Raw genomic sequence first — 17,411 nt, forward strand, 5'->3', positions numbered from 1 at the left:
CCAAACTCTCAATTTCTTTAGTCATTCAGCATTCCCGATACCTACCAGCCTTTCTTTTCACCCTAAAAGGAATATACTTTCTCTGGATTCTCGCTATCTCATTCCTGAAGGCTTCCCAGGTTCCAGCCATCCCTTTACCTGCGAATATCTGCCCCCAATCAGCTTTTGAAAGTTCTTGCCTAATACCATCAAAATTGGCCTTTCTCCAATTTAGAACTTCCAGTTTTAGATGTGGTCTATCCTTTTCCATCACTATTTTAAATCTAATGGAATTATGGTCGCTGGTCCCAAAGTGCTCCCCCACTGATACCTGCCCTGCCTTAATTCCCAAGAGTAAGTCAAGTTTTGCACCTTCTTTAGTAGCTACATCCACATACTGAATCAGAAAATTGTCTTGTACACACTTACCAAATTCCTCTCCATCTAAACCCTTAACATTATGGTAGTCCCAATCTATGTTTGGAAAGTTAAAATCCCCTACCATAACCACCCTATTATTCTTACAGCTGTGCTGAGGGAGGATATTCCTGGAAATACATCCAGGGAAATTATTTGTGTGGAACTGAGAAACAAAAAAGGGATGATCACTTTATTGGGATTGTATTATAGACCCCCTAATAGTCAGAGGGAACTTGAGAAACAAACTTGTAAGGAGATCTCAGCTATCCCTTATCAAAAATGCCCCTCCCCCAACTCTTCTCTTGCCTCCCTAACAAGAGAGACTCACGGTTGGTGTGTTCCCTCCCAGGTGCCAAGGTCCGTGATGTCTTGGATCATCTTTCCAGAATCCTTGAGGGCGAGGGGGAGTAGCCACAAAGTCATGGTCCACACAGACGCTAACGACATAGGTAGGAAAAGGGATGCGATTTAAGGCAGAAATTCAGAGACCAAGGGTGAAAGCTTAGAGCTAGAACAAACAGAGTTGTTATCTCTGGTTTGTTGGTCGTGCCATGTGCTAGCAAGGTGAGAAATAGGGAGAGAGAGCAGTTGAACACATGGCTGCAGGGATGGTGCAGGAGGCAGGGTTTTGGATACCTGGATAATTGGGGCTCATTCTGGGGTAGGTAGGACCTCTACGAACCAGATGATCTACACTTGAACCAGAGAGGTACCAATATCCTGGAGGGGGAATTTGCTGAAGCTCTTAGGGAGGAGTTAAACTAATTCAGCAGGGGGATGGAAACCTAAATTGTAGTTGCAGTGTACAGGAGGTTGAGAGTAGTGTGGTCAGAAATAAGGTTTCGAGGTTACAAGAGTGCACCGGCAAGCAGGAAGATGGTTTGAAGTGTGTCTACTTCAACACAAGGAGCATCTGGAATAAGGTGGGTGAACTTGCAGCATGGGTCGGTACCTGGGACTTCAATGTTTAGCCATTACAGAGACATGGATAGATCAGGGACATGAATAGTTGTTGCAGGTTCCAGGATTTAGATATTTCAGTAAAAACATAGAAGATGGCAAAAGAGGGGTAGGTGTGGCATTGTTAGTCGGACAGTATTACGGTTGCAGAAAAGACGTATGAGGACTCGTCTACTGAGGTAGTATGGGCTGAGGTTAGAAACAGGAAAGGAGAAGTCATCCTGTTAGGAGCTTTCTATAGGCCTACGGATAATTCCAGAGATGTAGAGGAAAGGATAACAAAGATGATTCTGGATAGGAGCAAGAGTAAAAGGATAGTTGTTATGGGAGACTTTAATTTTCCAAATATTGACTGGAAATACTACAGTTCAAGTACTTTAGATGGGTCAATTTTTGTCCAAAGTGTACAGGAGCATTTCCTGACACAGTTTGTAGACAGGCCAACAAGGGGCGAGGCCACATTAGATTTGGTACTGGGTAATGAACCCGGCCAGGTATTAGATTTGAGGGAGGTGAGCACTTTGGTCATAGTGACCACAATTCAGTTCAGACCACAATTTAGCCATGGAAAGGAATAGGTAGATACTGCAGGGAGAGTTATAGCTCGGGGAAAGACAATTATGATGCGATTAGGCAAGATTTAGGATGCATAGGATAGGGAAGGAAACTGCAGGGGATGAGCACAATTGAAATGTGGAGCTTATTCAAGGAACAGCTACTGCATGTCCTTGACAAATATGTACCTGTCAGACAGGGAGGAAGTGGTCAAGTGAGGGCGCCACGGTATACTAAGGAAGTTGCATCTCTTGTCAAGAGGAAGAAGGCGGCGACTTATGTTAGGACGAGACATGAAGGCTCAGTTAGGGCACTTGAGAGTTACAAATTAGCCAGGAGAGACCTAAAGACAGAGCTAAGAAGATCCAGGAGGGGACATGAGAAATCATTGGCAGATAGAATCAAGGAAAACCCTGACGATTTCGATAGCTACATCATGAATAAAAGAATGACAAGAGTAAGATTATGGCCAATCAAGAACAGTGGTGTGAAGTTGTGCATGCAGTCTGAGGAGATAGGGGAAGTGCTAAATGAATATTTTTCATCAGTATTCACACTGGAAAAAGACAGTGTTGTCAAAGAGAATACTGAGATACAGGCTACCAGACTAGATGGGATCGAAGTTCACAAGGAGGAGGCGTTAGCAATTCTGGAAAGTGTGAAAATAGATAAGTCCATTGGTCCGGATGGGATTTATCCTAGGATTCTCTGGGAAACCAAGGAAGAGATTGCCGAACCTTTGGCGTTGATCTTTATGTCGTCATTGTCTACAGGAATAGTGCCACAAGACTGGAGGATAGCAAATGTTTTTCCCTCGTTCAATAAGGGGAGTAGAGACAACCCTGGTAATTATAGATCAGTGAGCCTTCCTTCAGTTGTAGGTAAAGTATTGGAAAAGATTATAAGAGATAGCATTTATAATCATCTAGAAAGAAATAAGTTGATTAGGGATAGTCAACACAGTTTTGTGAAGAGTAGGTCATGCCTCACAAACCTCATTGAGTTCTTTGAGATGGTGACCAAACAGGTGGATGAGGGTAAAGCGGTTGATGTGGTGTATATGGATTTCAGTAAGGCGTTTGATAAGGTTACCCACGATAGGTTATTGCACAAAATACGGAGGCATAGGATTGAGGGCGATTTAGCGGCTTGGATCAGATGTTGGCTTGCTGAAAGAAGACAGAGGGTGGTGGTTGATGGGAAATGTTCATCCTGGAGTTCAGTTACTCGTGGTGTACCGCAAGGATCTGTTTTGGGTCCACTGCTGTTTATCATTTTTATCAATGACCTGGATGACAGCTTAGAAGGATAGATTAGTGAATTGGCGGATGACACTAAGTTCGGTAGAGTTGTTGATAGTGCATAAGGATGTTGTGGTTACAGACAGATATAGATAAGCTGCAGAGCTGGGTTGAGAGGTCGCAAATGGAGTCTAATGCGGAAAAGTGTGAGGTAATTCACTTTGTAAGGAGCAACAAGAATAAAGAATACTGGGCTAATGGTAAGATTCTTGGCCGTGTAGATGAGCAGAAAGATCCCGATGTCGAGATTATAAAGGAAGGATGTCTAAGTTTTGGAAAAGGTCCAGAGGAGATTTACTAAGATATTGCCTGGTATAGAGGGAAGGTGTTATGATGAAAGGCTGAGGGACTTGAGGCAGTTTTCTTTCAAGAGTAGGAGGCTGGGAGGTCAATTAATTGAGTCATCTAAGATAATTAGAGGATTAGATCGTTGGAAAGTGAGAGCCTTTTTCCTCGGATGGTGATGATTAGCATGAGGGGACATAGCTTTAAACTGAGAGGTGATAGATATAGGGCAGATGTCAGAGATAGCTTCTTTACTCAGACAGTAGTAGGGGATTGGATCACCCTGCCTGCAACAGTAGTAGACTCACCAACTTTAAGGGCATTTAAATGGTCATTGGAGAAACATATGGATGAAAATGGAATAGTGTAGGTTAGATGGGCTTCAGGTTGGTTCCACAGTTCAGCACAACATCGAGGGGCAAAGGGCCTGTACTGCGCTGCAATGTTCTATTTAGTAGCAGCATCTATAAGATGCACTCCAGAAATTCACCAAAGATCTTTAAATAACAGCTTCCAAACTCAAAACCACTACCATCCAGAAGGACAAGAAAAGCAGATAAATGGGAACACTACCACCTGCAAGCTCCCTCCAGGCCACTCATTATTCTGACTTGGAAATATATTACCGTTACTGTTGCTAGGTTAATATCCTGGAACTCCCTCCCTAATGGCATTGTGGATCTACCTACAGCATATGGATGTCAGCAATTCAAGAAAGCAGCTCATCATCACCTTTGCAATGGAAACTAGAAATGGGAATAAATGTTGGCATAGCCAGCAATGCCCATATCTCATAAGTGAAAAAAAATTGAGGATGCTTCCTTGTTTAAGGTATTCTCACATATCTCCTCACATCCACAGCAGCAAGTTGTAAATCACACAGCAAACTACAATGTTCAGGTCAATGAAGAAGGTGCATGCTGCACATTAGATCAAGCATCATCATTTCATTTTCAAAGGCATAAATGTTCCTCCCAATAATTGTATTATATCCTTCTTCAGCCTCTGATTGCAGATTCCTAACTGGTGTCATGAGCCACTTCTTAAATGGCTGGCCCTCATTTTCAAATAGTCAGCCATCCAGTTGTCCTTTCGGTGCAAACAGCTGTAGCAAAGAGAGTACCTCAGAATGTAAGAGCTGTGCTACTCCCATCGGTACGCGGATACAAATTAAGGGAAGGATATCCTTCTGATTGGTCAGTTTCCATGCTGCATGAGTCTGATTCTATGAGTATTCGATGTTTAAGGAGGACTGACAAAAAGGAATAGGAGTTATGCTGATGCTATATGCTGAGATGAATACATTAGTCAGAGAGGGTCTCAGGTCGGAAGAACAGTGTGTTGGTGGAACTAAAGAAGCAGCAATGGATTGAACATTAGCTAAAAGTCAGAAAACAGAGAGTCGGATCAAATGAGTCATTCTCTCGTTGGCAGGTTGTGACTAGTGCAAAGATCAAGTACTTGGGACCCAGCTGTTCACAATACATAATAATTTGGAGGTGGCAACAAAATGAAATATTTCCAACTTTGCACATGATACAAAGTTAAACAGCAATATGTATTGTGAGGAAGATGTAAAGCAGCTTCAGGAGAAATTAGTTGAGAGTAGTGAGTGGGCAAAAATATAGCAGATAAAATATAACGTGGAAAAATGTGTAGTTATCCACTTTGGTGAGAGTGACAGATGTGCAGAACATTTCTTAAATAGGAAGAGGTTGGAAAGTGTAGATGTGCAAGGGGACCAAGGTGTCCTTGTCAGTAAGTCACTGAAGGACAACATGCATGTGCAGCAAGCTAATTAAATATTAGCTTTTATCATGAGAGGCTTTGAGTACAGGAGTAGTGATTTCACTTCACTAGTACAGAAGTTTGGTTAGACTGAACCTGGAGTAACACTTGCACATTTGGTCTCCTTACCTCAGAAAATACATTATTCCCAAAGAAGGAGTGCAATACACATTCACCAAACAAATTCCTGGGAAGACAGGACTGGCCTATGAATAGAGATTGAACAATTTGGGACTGTATTCTCTCGAGCTTTGAAAAATGAGGCAACATCATTGAGACCTACAAAATACATAAAGGAACAGACAGAGTAGATTCAGGCAAGATTTTCCTGTTTTAGGGAGTCTAAAACCAGAAAGCACGATTTAAAAATAAGGAGGATGCCATTTAGGACGAAGAAGAATTAGATTTTTTAGATTAGATTAGGTACTCTACAGTGTGGAAACAGGCCCTTCAGCCCAAGGAGAATTATTTTTATTCAAAGATTGTGTATCTTTGGAATTCTCTATCCGAGATGGTTATGAAAGCTCAATATAATTAGAGTCCCATAGATTTCAGATTACCAGCTGCATAAAAGGTTTGCGATATTGTACACAGAGTCATAGAATCATATAGCATGGAAACAGACCCTTTGGTCCATGACGAGCATAATCCCCAACTAAACTAGTCCTACCTGCCTGTTCCTGGCCCATATCCTTCCAATCCTTTCCTATTCATGTACTTATTCAAATGTCTTTTAAACATTATAATTGTACTCACATCCACCACTTCCTTAGGATGTTCATTCCATACACGAACCATCCTCTGTGTAAAACAGGTGTTTTTAAAATCTTTCTCCTCTTATTTTAGAATAGATCATAGAATCCCTACAAAGGGAGAATGTGCAAACTCCACACAGACAGTTACCTAAGACTGGAATCGAACCCAGGTCCCTGACACTGTGAGTTAGCAGTGCTAACCACTGAGCCATCGTGCCACATCTTAAAAAAAGTGTCCCCTAGTCTTGTAATGCCCCACCCTAGGGAAAAGACAAACACCATTAACACTATCTATACCCCTAATTATTTCATAAATTTGTATAAGGTCAGCTGTCAACCTCCTACACTCCAGTGAAAAAAGTCCCAGCCTATCCAGCCTTTCTTTATAATTCAAATCTTTCATACCTGACAACATTCTGATTAATCTCTTCTGAACCCTCTCCAGCCTAATAATATCCTTTCTATAACTGGGCGACCAGAACAAGACACAGCATTCCAGAAGAGGCCTCACCAATGTCCTGTATGACCTCAACATGATTCCCAACTCCTACACATAAGTTAAGAATGAGATTAGCCACGATTGCATTAAATGACATAGCAAGTTCAACAGGTTTACATTATATACCATACACTATGGAAACAAGCCCTTCAGCCCAACAAATCCACACTGACCCTCCGAAGAGTAACCCACCCAGAACCATTTCCCTACCCTATATTTACCCCTGACTAATGCACCTAACAGTATGGACAATTTAGTATGGCCAATTGACTTAACTTGCACATCTTGGATTGTGGGAGGAAACCCACGCAGACATTGGGAGAATATGCAAACTTCAACACCTGAGGCGGCAATTTAACCCAGGTCCCTGGCCCTGTGAGGCAGCAGTGCTAGCCACTGAGCCACCGTGCTACCCCAGGTTGAAAGGTCTGGTCCTGTTCCTATATCTGATTTCACCACCACTTGCCTATGATCCTCAAGTCCTTTGTCAAAAATGTATCTAATTCAGCCTTGAATAAACTCAGTGATATAGCCTCCATTACTTTCTGGGGAAAGAGAATTCCACATTAAAAACCCACTTAGAGAAAACTTTTCTCATCACATTGTTATCACTTGCATTTTGAAGAAATCCAGCACCTTATCCAAATCTTCTTGCTCTCTGTATGCCTGTCCTCATCAGTGTTGAGCTTGATATAGTTGGCTACTCTCTTAAACTGCTTCTATGACAAGTCTGATGCAACAATGGTTGCTGATTGAGAAATGGTGTACATTTTCCGCTGATTTTTCGGCTGCAATGATTTTCGAAGTTGCAGAAATCAGATATCCACTCACATATCTCAGAAGCATTTACAAATAAATGTAACTGCCTCCATGGGGAGACTCAGACAACCAAACACTGTTGCTCAGACATCGACAGATAATTTGAGAACTGCCTATTCACCTTTTCTGCAAGATCATTTCTTCTGCTTCGGTGGTCCTGATCACAGTTATTTCTGAGGCCTTTTGCCCTTCTAAGCTTCTTCATGCCCCACAAGTGACTGGCTAGAGGTCTCCCTGGTCAACTGTTCTTGTTATTCTCTTTCTCCTCACATAAGGATCATCCACTGGAATGCACTATTCCCATGGTCCAATGCACTGTTGATTCCTTTCTGTCAGCCTTCCCTCTTTAGCGCCAGAAATTGTTTACTCTGACTCCCTCTCAGCTAATGTCTTCAGTGGATCCACTTTAGCTCAAAGTTAATATATCAAAGTTCCCTCATCTCCCATCCAATGCTAACTTCAGCCTCTAACTTTTCATACCAAATTCCTCATTCCATGAGAAAATTTAGCACCAACACTGATGCTACAATTTACCATATATAGAGATAAAATGCTGAAAAATTATTATTGTAGTCACAGAATAGTCAAAAGAATACATGTCCTATTTCTTTCTTAAAACTAAAGATTGGCCTTATCCTCAAGAGTGTTCTATTCAAACAGCACAGAAAATCTGAGATCAGAGCCTTGACCTTAATTCCATAACTGAGAGGAAAATAACTTGCTGTTAACTGAAGTATACCACGAAAAAGGATTGAAGACACTGTATGCTTCAGTCTTGTTCGTTCAATGTCTAAACCAGTTCTACATTGGTAGAGTATTTCTTTCTTCCCATAACTGAGAGCATTTCAACAATTGAAAAGCTTGCATCTATCATGTATTCATGTTCCAATGCTGTAAACCACTTATTTTTTATATTTTTTATTTTTAATTCTTCAGCCCTTCATCAAATTCTCCCAACTCAATTGCAACTGTACACTAAATCAAGGTTCTATGCTGCTTTAGCAATGTTTCTCAGTTCAAATAAAGAAGTCCTCAGAACTTGTGCTGTATTTGAACAATATTGTATTGTCTCACATCAGCCTCGGTTAAAATCTCACAACACCAGGTAATAGTCCAAACTGGTATTGTCAGATTTTTTTTTGTAAATATATTTATTAGCAAATTTTTTAACTTTACAAACATATAAAATTATTGAAAAAAACAATCAATAACAAATATCAGTATAATAAAAAGAAAAAAACCCACAAATTACTTTCTACTAATTACTCACCTACCCTATAATACAAATCAAATCCTAACATTGTGCAAAGCAATACCAAAAAAAAGTAAAAAAAAACATAAAATACAGAACAGCTATGCTCAGCGCAAAGCTCCCAAACAAAGAAATGGGAGCATTGTATATATACCCGTATTAACTCAGGAGGCCCCCTCCAGGGTTCAGGGCTTGGCAAATCTAATCATCCTGGTTAAACAAATGCCCTAGTTAAGATAACTGACAAATCTATATCCAAATAACTCAAGTAGGACTGCCATTTCTTATAAAAATTGCCAGTTGTGTGGTGCACCATGTTTGTAAAAAAGTCCAAGGGAATGTGCTCCATAATTAATTTCTGCCATCCCAGCAAGCCTGGCAGGTTCTCAGACACCCAATTCATCAGAATATTCTTCTGTGCACAGTATGCAAGAGTATTAAATAGTTACTTCCCATGCCCATCTAAAGATAGTAAATTTGGTAGACCTAAGAGGAGAGATATCAGGTCTACTTTGAGACTTCAGTCCTCAATACCCTCCCTATCTCTCCCGCCACAGCGCTCCAATAAGAACGGAGCCTGTGGCATGTCCAGAAGCAATGAGTAAGAGTACTTACACTTATTTTACTGAAGATGCATCTTTTCTGAACTTCGCCAGATGGTCTGGTGCCAGATGAGCCCTGTGCAGAACTTTTAACTGCGTAGCGCATGTCCTATTACAGATTGAGATCTTTCTAGTATTCTCCCATGTTTCAGAAGAGATCTCCACTCCCAGCTCTTGCTCCCAGATCTCTCATAACCGGTTACTGTTCTGCCAGGCCCTGCCACCCAGTAGGCGATAGAGGGCACTAACCGAAAGAGTGCTTGTGGAACGTATTAACAACCTCTCTATATCAGGCTTATAGGGCTTAGTGAGAAATGTAGTCTTCTTCTGGATGAAATCCCTAACCTGAAAAAACGGAAAAGATCTCTGCTGGGCAACCCGTATTTGCAGCTCAGTTGCTCAAAAGATAAAACCTCCCCCTCAAACAAATCTCCCAAACTAGAAACTCCTCTCGCTGCCCATAGTTTGAACCCAGAGTCCATCATGCCTGGTTGGAACCCTGGCATGCCAACTATAGGTGTAAGTGGCGAAGTCTTGGATAAACAACCCTCACTCTGACGCATCGCCCTCCATGCCTTGACTGTACTAATGACAATGGGGTTCCAGCAATGATCCATAACTGTCCTCATCTTATCCATGAACAACAGGTTAATAAGAGGGCACTTTGCCCGAGAGGCCTCGATATCCAGCCATATTGAGTTTGGATCATTACTTACCCAATCACAGACAAAGGACAGCAGGGTACTCAATTGATTCCTCCTGATGTCTGGGAAATCAACTCCTCCCCCTCCTTGAGGCAACTGCAATTTAGTAAGTTTGATGAGGGGCTGCCCATGATGCCAGACAAAGGGACCAAACCACCCCATAAGCTTCCGCAGTGTTGACCTGGGAAACATTATAGGGAGCATATGCATGGCATAAAGCAAATGAGGAAGAACATTCATCTTAATGAGAGATATTCAGCCCAGCCATGAAATTGGAAGAGCCTCCCAACTCTGGAGATCTTGCCTAATATTGTCGAGCAAGTGAGCAATGTTAGTCCGAAATAACAGATTAAACTTGGGGGTAATAAAAATGCCTAGTATCGGAACCCTGCCCGTGACCACTTAAAAGGGAACTTAGGGCCACCTTCAACTTCTGGCACATCCTTAAGGTTCCCCAAAGGCATAGCCTCCGATTTTGCAAAGTTAATCTTATATCCTGAAATAGCCTCAAATGAATTAATACATTGTATAAACGGGGTATGGAGGTCACCCTGTTCGACAAAAACAGGGGGACATCATCCGCATACAGTGTAATCTTGTGTGCCCTCGATCCGACTTCCAGAGCAGTTGTGTGGACGTTCTGACTATTGGCTTCTGCCAGCGGCTCTATCACCAAGTAAACAACAACGGTGGGAGGGGGCAGCCTTGCCGACTACCTCTACCAATCCTAAAATTCTCAGACTTCACCCTATTGGTGATGACCGTGGCCAGAGGGTGGTGATATAAAACCTCTACCCACCTGGCAAAGACCCCACCCAACCCAAACTGTTCTACGACATAAAAAAAATACAGCCATTCCACCCGGTCAAATGCTTTCTCTGCATCTAAGGAAATCACCAACCCCTGAATCGATCATTGCTGAAAAACTTGGACCATATTCAGCAACCTTCTAATATTATTAGAGGACCTATGGCCCCTTATAAAGCCTGTCTGGTCCTCTTTAATAATATGGGGCAACACCCTTTCCAATCTCAGCGCCAGGATCTTGGACAGAATCTTGAAATCTGAATTTAATAGTGAGATGGACCTGTATGAGGAACAATCCTCAGGAACCTTCCCCTTCTTAAGAATTAAGGAAATATTAGCTTCTCTCAAAGATGGTGGTAGGCATTCATGCATATAGGAGTGATTATACATCTCCAACATCGGCCCTGACAGAATTTCTATAAACTCCTTATAAAACTCATCCAGAAGACCATCAGGGCCAGGCGCTTTCCCACTGTGAAGTTGCCTAGCTGCCTCCTGTATTTCCTGAACTGTCAAGGGGGCATTGAGGAGAAAGGCCTCTTCCAAGGTTACCCCTGGGAGGTCCAGTTTCTTAAAAAAGGTCTCCATTTTAGCCCTCCTGTCCTCGCAATCTTCAGACTGATACAATTCAGAGTTAAAAGCTCTGAAAAGCCTCATTAATCTTTTTAGCATTGTATGTAAGGACCCCGGCGCTGTCTCTGATGGCAGTACTGGATTGGGGAGCACACTTTTTCCTAGTTAGGTACACTAAATACTTCCCTGGCCTATCCCCCTTTCGGACAGCCTTTGTCTAGCAAAAGCAAGTTCTTTCTTTGTGTTTTGTGTCAGTATTGAATTCAAGGCAGCCCTGAGGGCCGTGATCTGCTGTAGCTTAGTCACCGAAGGCCGCGCAAAATGTGCCGCCTCGGCGGCTTTTAACCGTGTCTCAAGTAGATGCTGCTGCTCCTCCTTGCCGAATAGGAAATAGCTAATCCCCTAGCAAAGGCCGTAGTGGTCTCCCATAGCATAGATGGACTACTAGCCTTGCCTGAGTTGATAGTCAAGAATTCCTGAAACTCCTTCAAAAGGTATCCCACAAATTTGGAATCTTTAAGGAGAAAAGGGTCCAAACGCCAGTGCCGCAAACCTAGCCCCTCACTCTTGGCCTTAACTTCCAAATACACTGCTGCATGATCAGAGATAGCTATATTCCCAATTTTACATCCCATAATTGAATTGAGAAGGGCCAAGGGAGCCAGAAAGAGATCAATCCTCGTGTGACATTTATGTGGGTTTGAAAAAAACGTTAAATCCCTGCCAGTAGGGTGAAGACATCTCCAAATATCCACCGGCCCCAACTCCTCGCGTAAGTCAAGCACCTGCTTGGCCTGTGAAAAAATAGTTGGGGGCCCCCAAGGCATCCTGTCCACTGTCAGATCTAAAAGGCAATTAAAATCCCCCCCCTATAATAATGTGCCGTGTTCCAAAAGCACTCAACTTAGAGAAAGCCCTAATCAAAAATTTGAGAGGACGCACCAGAGGACAGTAGACATTTAAAATGCCATATTCTTCCCCATGTATCAGGGCTTTAAGTAACACAAACAATCCCTGCTCATCTTTCACCTGCTCTAATAATGTGAATGGAAGATTTTTCCGGATAAGTACCGCCACTCACCTACTTTTAGTAGTAAAAGATGAAAAGAATACCCGGTCATAACACCCCTGTTGTAATTTCAGGAGTTCCCCATCATCAGGATGGGATTCCTGCAACAAAGCAATATCAACTCTTTCCCTCTTAAGGCGAGAAAGCACATTTTTCCTTTTAATAGGCGAATGACTTCCCTTAATGTTCCAGGTGCATCATTTAATAAGACACTTAGCCATATCCCCTTTCAGCGACCCTTGAACCCCTGGGAGGGAGAACCCTGCTTACAAAGCACCGAGCATAAGACTCATAGAATTGAAAAACTATATATACAAAAACAACTCTATCATAACTATAAACAACTATTACTACCAAAAAAACTACAAAAAAAAACTATAAAACCTTGAATGGAAGACTCTTCCCCCTGCCCATAGGGGGCACTCACCCTCCCCATCCCCTCCTTCACAGCTTCTTCAAACCCGGACTGTGCCCCAGCCTTAGGCCAGAAAAAAAACAAGATGATCTTTAAATCAACAGAAAAAATACCAAGTCAGGATGAGCACTCCACCCATCCCTGGCTTCATGTCACCCCTACTTGTGACTAAAAGAGAAACAGAACAAACAAAAAAAAAGGGGAGAGACAACAAAGAGCATCCACAAAATTTCCCATCAGAAAATCCAGTTTCTAAAAAAAAGGAACAACTTATTCCAAGGTCTTTTCCCCCCTTTCCAAAAAGGAAATTATTAGGGAGAAAGAAAGGAATTTTTAAAAAAAGGAAGGGAAAACATGGGGAAAGATAGAAAAGAGAACAAACATTAACCGTATTCTTCAGGCCAATCCATCTATCTTAAAGTGTCTACAAAGTTTTTAGCTTTATCTGCTGAGTCAAATGTATAAACTGAGTCCTTGTGGCTGAAACGGAGCACTGTGGGGTATGTCGTGGAGTACTGGATGCCCAGGTTCCTCAGCCTCTTTTTAACTTCATCGAAGGACTTCCTCTTTCAAATTACAGCTCCAGAGTAGTCCTGGTAAAACATGATTTTTGACCCCTTGTACAGCAGTGCCTGCAGATCTTTTCCCAGGGATCTGGAAGCTTCTATGACTTTTTGCTTGTCCTTATATGAATGGAAGTGTACTAGGACCGAGTGGGGGCGCTGCACTGGGCCTGACCTGTGCACTGTAACCTGATATGCCCTTTCAATCTGTAGCCTGCTGGACTCAATGTGAAGGCCCAGAGACTTCGGTAGCCAGCTTTCAAAGAAGCTGACTGGCTGCTCACCTTCCTCACCTTCAGGGAGCCCGACAATTCAGAGGTTGTCGATATGGTTTCGCAAGGCCTGCACCTCTCGCTCCAGCACCTGGATTCGACTGGATGAGGACTTCATCGCAGCTTCCAAGGCCTTAGTTCGACCCTCCACCTCCTCCAGCCTCTTCCCGAGGCCCTGGCTCACCTGCTCATGCTTCTGCAGCATGGATGCGATAGGTTCAACCTGGGCATGAATCTCCCCAACGATCTCCTCAATCGCAGCCCCAACTTTCAAGGTCAGTCTCTCCATCGCCGCAGTCAATTCCTGTGAGTCTGTCAGGTGCCTGGGGCAGTCAGGAGAGACTGCTGCTGCTGCAGTCTCTGGTGTGGTAAGTGCTGCAAGTGCTGCTGTTTGCTTGTTCCTTTTCCCTTTGGCATCCTTCCCACTCCCAAATATTAACAAATATGTGATCAGTAAGGTTTTAAGCTAATAATTCCACCACATAAGTTGGTTAGCGATGGCAAAAACACCAGTATGCCTTGGTTTTTAGGCAGAGCTGTCCACAGCAGTTCTACAGAATTGCTGCCATCTTGCCGAGTCCCCGTGTGATTTTTTAAACTTTGTCTACTCCAGTCCAACATCGGCACCTCCAAATTAGATTTTATCAAGACAGTGAATGGAGTCCAATGTGCATTCCCCTGAAAACTGGTTGCAATTGGTAAAAGTAAATCTAATCAGGAAAGGCACAGAACCAAAAAGCACTTTTAATTCAATGTTTTACATTTATTGTCTTTGCTGAAAACAGAGTGAATTCAATTTATCCCAATTCTATCATGTTAGCATTGACGCATAGATTATTTCTACAAACAGGGAGGACATTTGGCCTATCATGTCTGAACTAGTCAACAGAGATCTGACTACACTAATCCCATTTTTCAGCTTTTCGCCTATAGCCTACAGTAATGCAAGTAAATATCTAAATACTGTTTAAATGCTGGAAGATTTATTAACTCAATCAATCTTTCAGGCAGAGAGTTCCAGACTTTCACTAAACTTCTGACTGAAAAATATCTTCTTAACTCTCACTTTAGCCTTCTATATCTTACCTTAAAGCTGTGCCCCATAGTTATTAACATTTCCACTAATGGAAAAAGTACCTTCCTATCCACTCTAGCTATGCCCCTCATAATCAGCTGCCTTCTGATGTTCCAGGTACAAATGAAAACCAAAGACAACAGCACTAGCAGATGCAAAGGGATCAACACCTCGCCTCCTGCTGCTCCAAGGGCAAGGGAATGGAATAAAGGTCAAGGAAAATTATTCCAAAAGCATGGCTGCAGGCAATAGATCAGTGGCTACCTGAACAATGCCCTTCACCGGCATATTTTTAACCTTGGTAATACAATTAGCATACCATTAACAGAAAGCTTTCTCGACTTGTCTGAGCACCAGTGCCTCAGGAGGCTCAGGCTGGAAGATTGTATTCAGCCCAGATAGAAGGTTGGCTGGCTGGCAGAAAACAGTGCATACATTAATGTTTTTTTTTCTAATTGGCAGGATGTGATAAGTGAAGTCCCACAAGGGTCCGTGCTGCAGCAACAGCTTTTGACAGTTTATATCAATGATGTAGATGTGGGCAGTGAAGACATGGTAGCTAAATTCGTAAATGACACTAAGTTGGGTCGGGAAGTAGATTATGAAGAAGACATAAAGAAGATGCAAGCAGGTACAGATAGGTCAAGTGATTGTACAAAAATCTGGCAGATGGAATATAATGTGGGAATACACAAAGTTGTTCACTTTGACAGGAAGAATAAAAAAAAGTATTACTAAACCCATTTACAAATCCCCAACCAGAATCACCTCTGGGGATATAATTCCTAGTGTACATACTAACCTGCTCCCCATTGTTTCAGAAAATTCCTACATCTCTATTCATATCCACTGCACTTTTCACTCTGATCTCCTAACATTTTCATTCCCAAAACACTATCTATTAATTGCCCTACCCAAGAGCACAAACTGAAAATTGCTTGCCAAACCCCTCCACATTGGTCCTTCCCTCTCCACTGCTGTAAATCCTTTTTAAACCTACCTCTTCAACTGCACGTCAACTGCACGTAATTTAACCTCTTTCATTACAGGTGCACAAAACTGATCCTGAATGTTTAACTTTTCAAAGAACAGACACTGCATAATATTTTTTAACTGTTATATCCAGCAATCTTTAGCATTCTCATAAAATGTTATAGCTCCAGATAAGAGTGCTTGTTATAGTCATTTTCATCACTGCTAAAGATATTAGAACTTTGGGTTAACCTGAAGCTTATGCAGATGGTCAAGAGAGAAACTGAGACCTTCAGAGTTTAAAGTGAACCCTGGCTCAAAGGTATAGACTTGCAATCCCGAAATGGAAAATAGAATTAAGAAGGAGTCTTTTTCCTAGGGTGAGGGACTTCAATATGAGGGGGCATATTTTTAAAGTGAAAGGAGAAAGATTTTAAAAAAGACTTGAAGGGCATTTTTTTTTTTACAGAGGATGGTTTGTGTGTGGAATGAGCTTCCAGAGGAAGTGGTGGGATGTGGGTGAAGTTGCAACGTTCAAAAGGCACTAAGGTAAGTTCATAAATAAATGTTTGGAGGGGTATGGGCCAAACACAAGCAGGTGGGACTAGTTTAGTCTGAAATTATGGTTGGCATGGACTGATTGGGCCAAAGGGTTTGTATCCATGCTGTATGACTCTATGAAAACATTCCAATCCAATTTTACATTTGCATACAAGTTTGCATATGCTCTATTTTCCACATCGCACTACACTAAAAAAATTGTAGCTTTAAAACAAACTAGGATGCAGTGATGGATTTTTTTTATGGTATCCCCAGCAATGCTTATCTTGAAAATAAAAAGTTATAAGGACGTAAGAACTAGAAGCAGGAGTAAGCAATTCAGCCCCTCAAGCCTGCTTCACCATTTAATGCTCTGGGGTAGTGAATTCCACAGATTCAAAATCCTTTGTGAAAAGTAACTTTTCCTCATTTCTTTTGAATCTGCTACCCCTCAGCCTAAAATTATGACGTTTCATTCTAGGTTACCACACAAGAGGAAGAATCTGCTCTACATCTACTTTGTTAGCCCTTTAGGACATTATACACCTTAACTAGATTCATTCTTCTAAACTCTAGTGAGTATAGGCCTAAACTGTTCAATCTCTCCTCATTAAAAAGCCTTTCTTTAATTAATCTAGTGAACCTTCTCTGAACAACCTCCAAAGCAATTACATCCTTCCTCAAGTAACTGGAACAAAAATATATGCAGAGCTCCATATGCTGTCTCATCAATATCTTGTCAAGTTGCAATAATACTTCTCTACTTTTATAAACAATTTCTTTAGCAATAAATTCCAAAACCATGAGCATTCTAAGAAATAGCTGAGGAAAAAATATTGTTTGTTTTATGAAAAGCAATACTGCATCATGCAATACCTGAAGAGATATACTTACATATGGGACTGTCTCCAGTGTTTCTGTGTTTACAATCATGGGGGCAGGGCTCGCCTGTGTGTAAATAAAAATGTAGTCAGGTCCATTTGCAAAAATTATCACCAGCAAACCACAAAGACAATTTCATAAACTGTCACATTGTTATGCAATAAATATTCAGATAGTTCTGCATTTAATGCTTAAATCAGTGAACTTCATAATAAATCAGTTGTAACAAGTGTAAAGTTATTTTTTAAAAATACATTAAACCCAGTTATCAACTTAAAAAGTGCTGAGCATTGTACATTGGAAAACTATTATTATATGTCAAAT

General features: G+C 41.7%; 1 protein-coding gene across 13 annotated transcripts in view; it reads right to left on the bottom strand.

Moving 5' to 3' along the window:
• Nucleotides 1-17,411, bottom strand: part of LOC140481473 (disks large homolog 2-like) — a 956,164-nt gene that overhangs the window by 543,467 nt on the left and 395,286 nt on the right. For all 13 annotated transcript variants that reach the window (XM_072577706.1, XM_072577705.1, XM_072577704.1 and 10 more), the window contains one exon: nt 17,100-17,153. In XM_072577706.1, the coding sequence (XP_072433807.1) occupies nt 17,100-17,153 (54 nt within the window). The remainder of the gene's footprint in view (nt 1-17,099; nt 17,154-17,411) is intronic.

Source organism: Chiloscyllium punctatum, chromosome 9 (genome assembly GCF_047496795.1).
Source record: "Chiloscyllium punctatum isolate Juve2018m chromosome 9, sChiPun1.3, whole genome shotgun sequence".
NCBI classification, from domain to species: domain Eukaryota; kingdom Metazoa; phylum Chordata; class Chondrichthyes; order Orectolobiformes; family Hemiscylliidae; genus Chiloscyllium; species Chiloscyllium punctatum.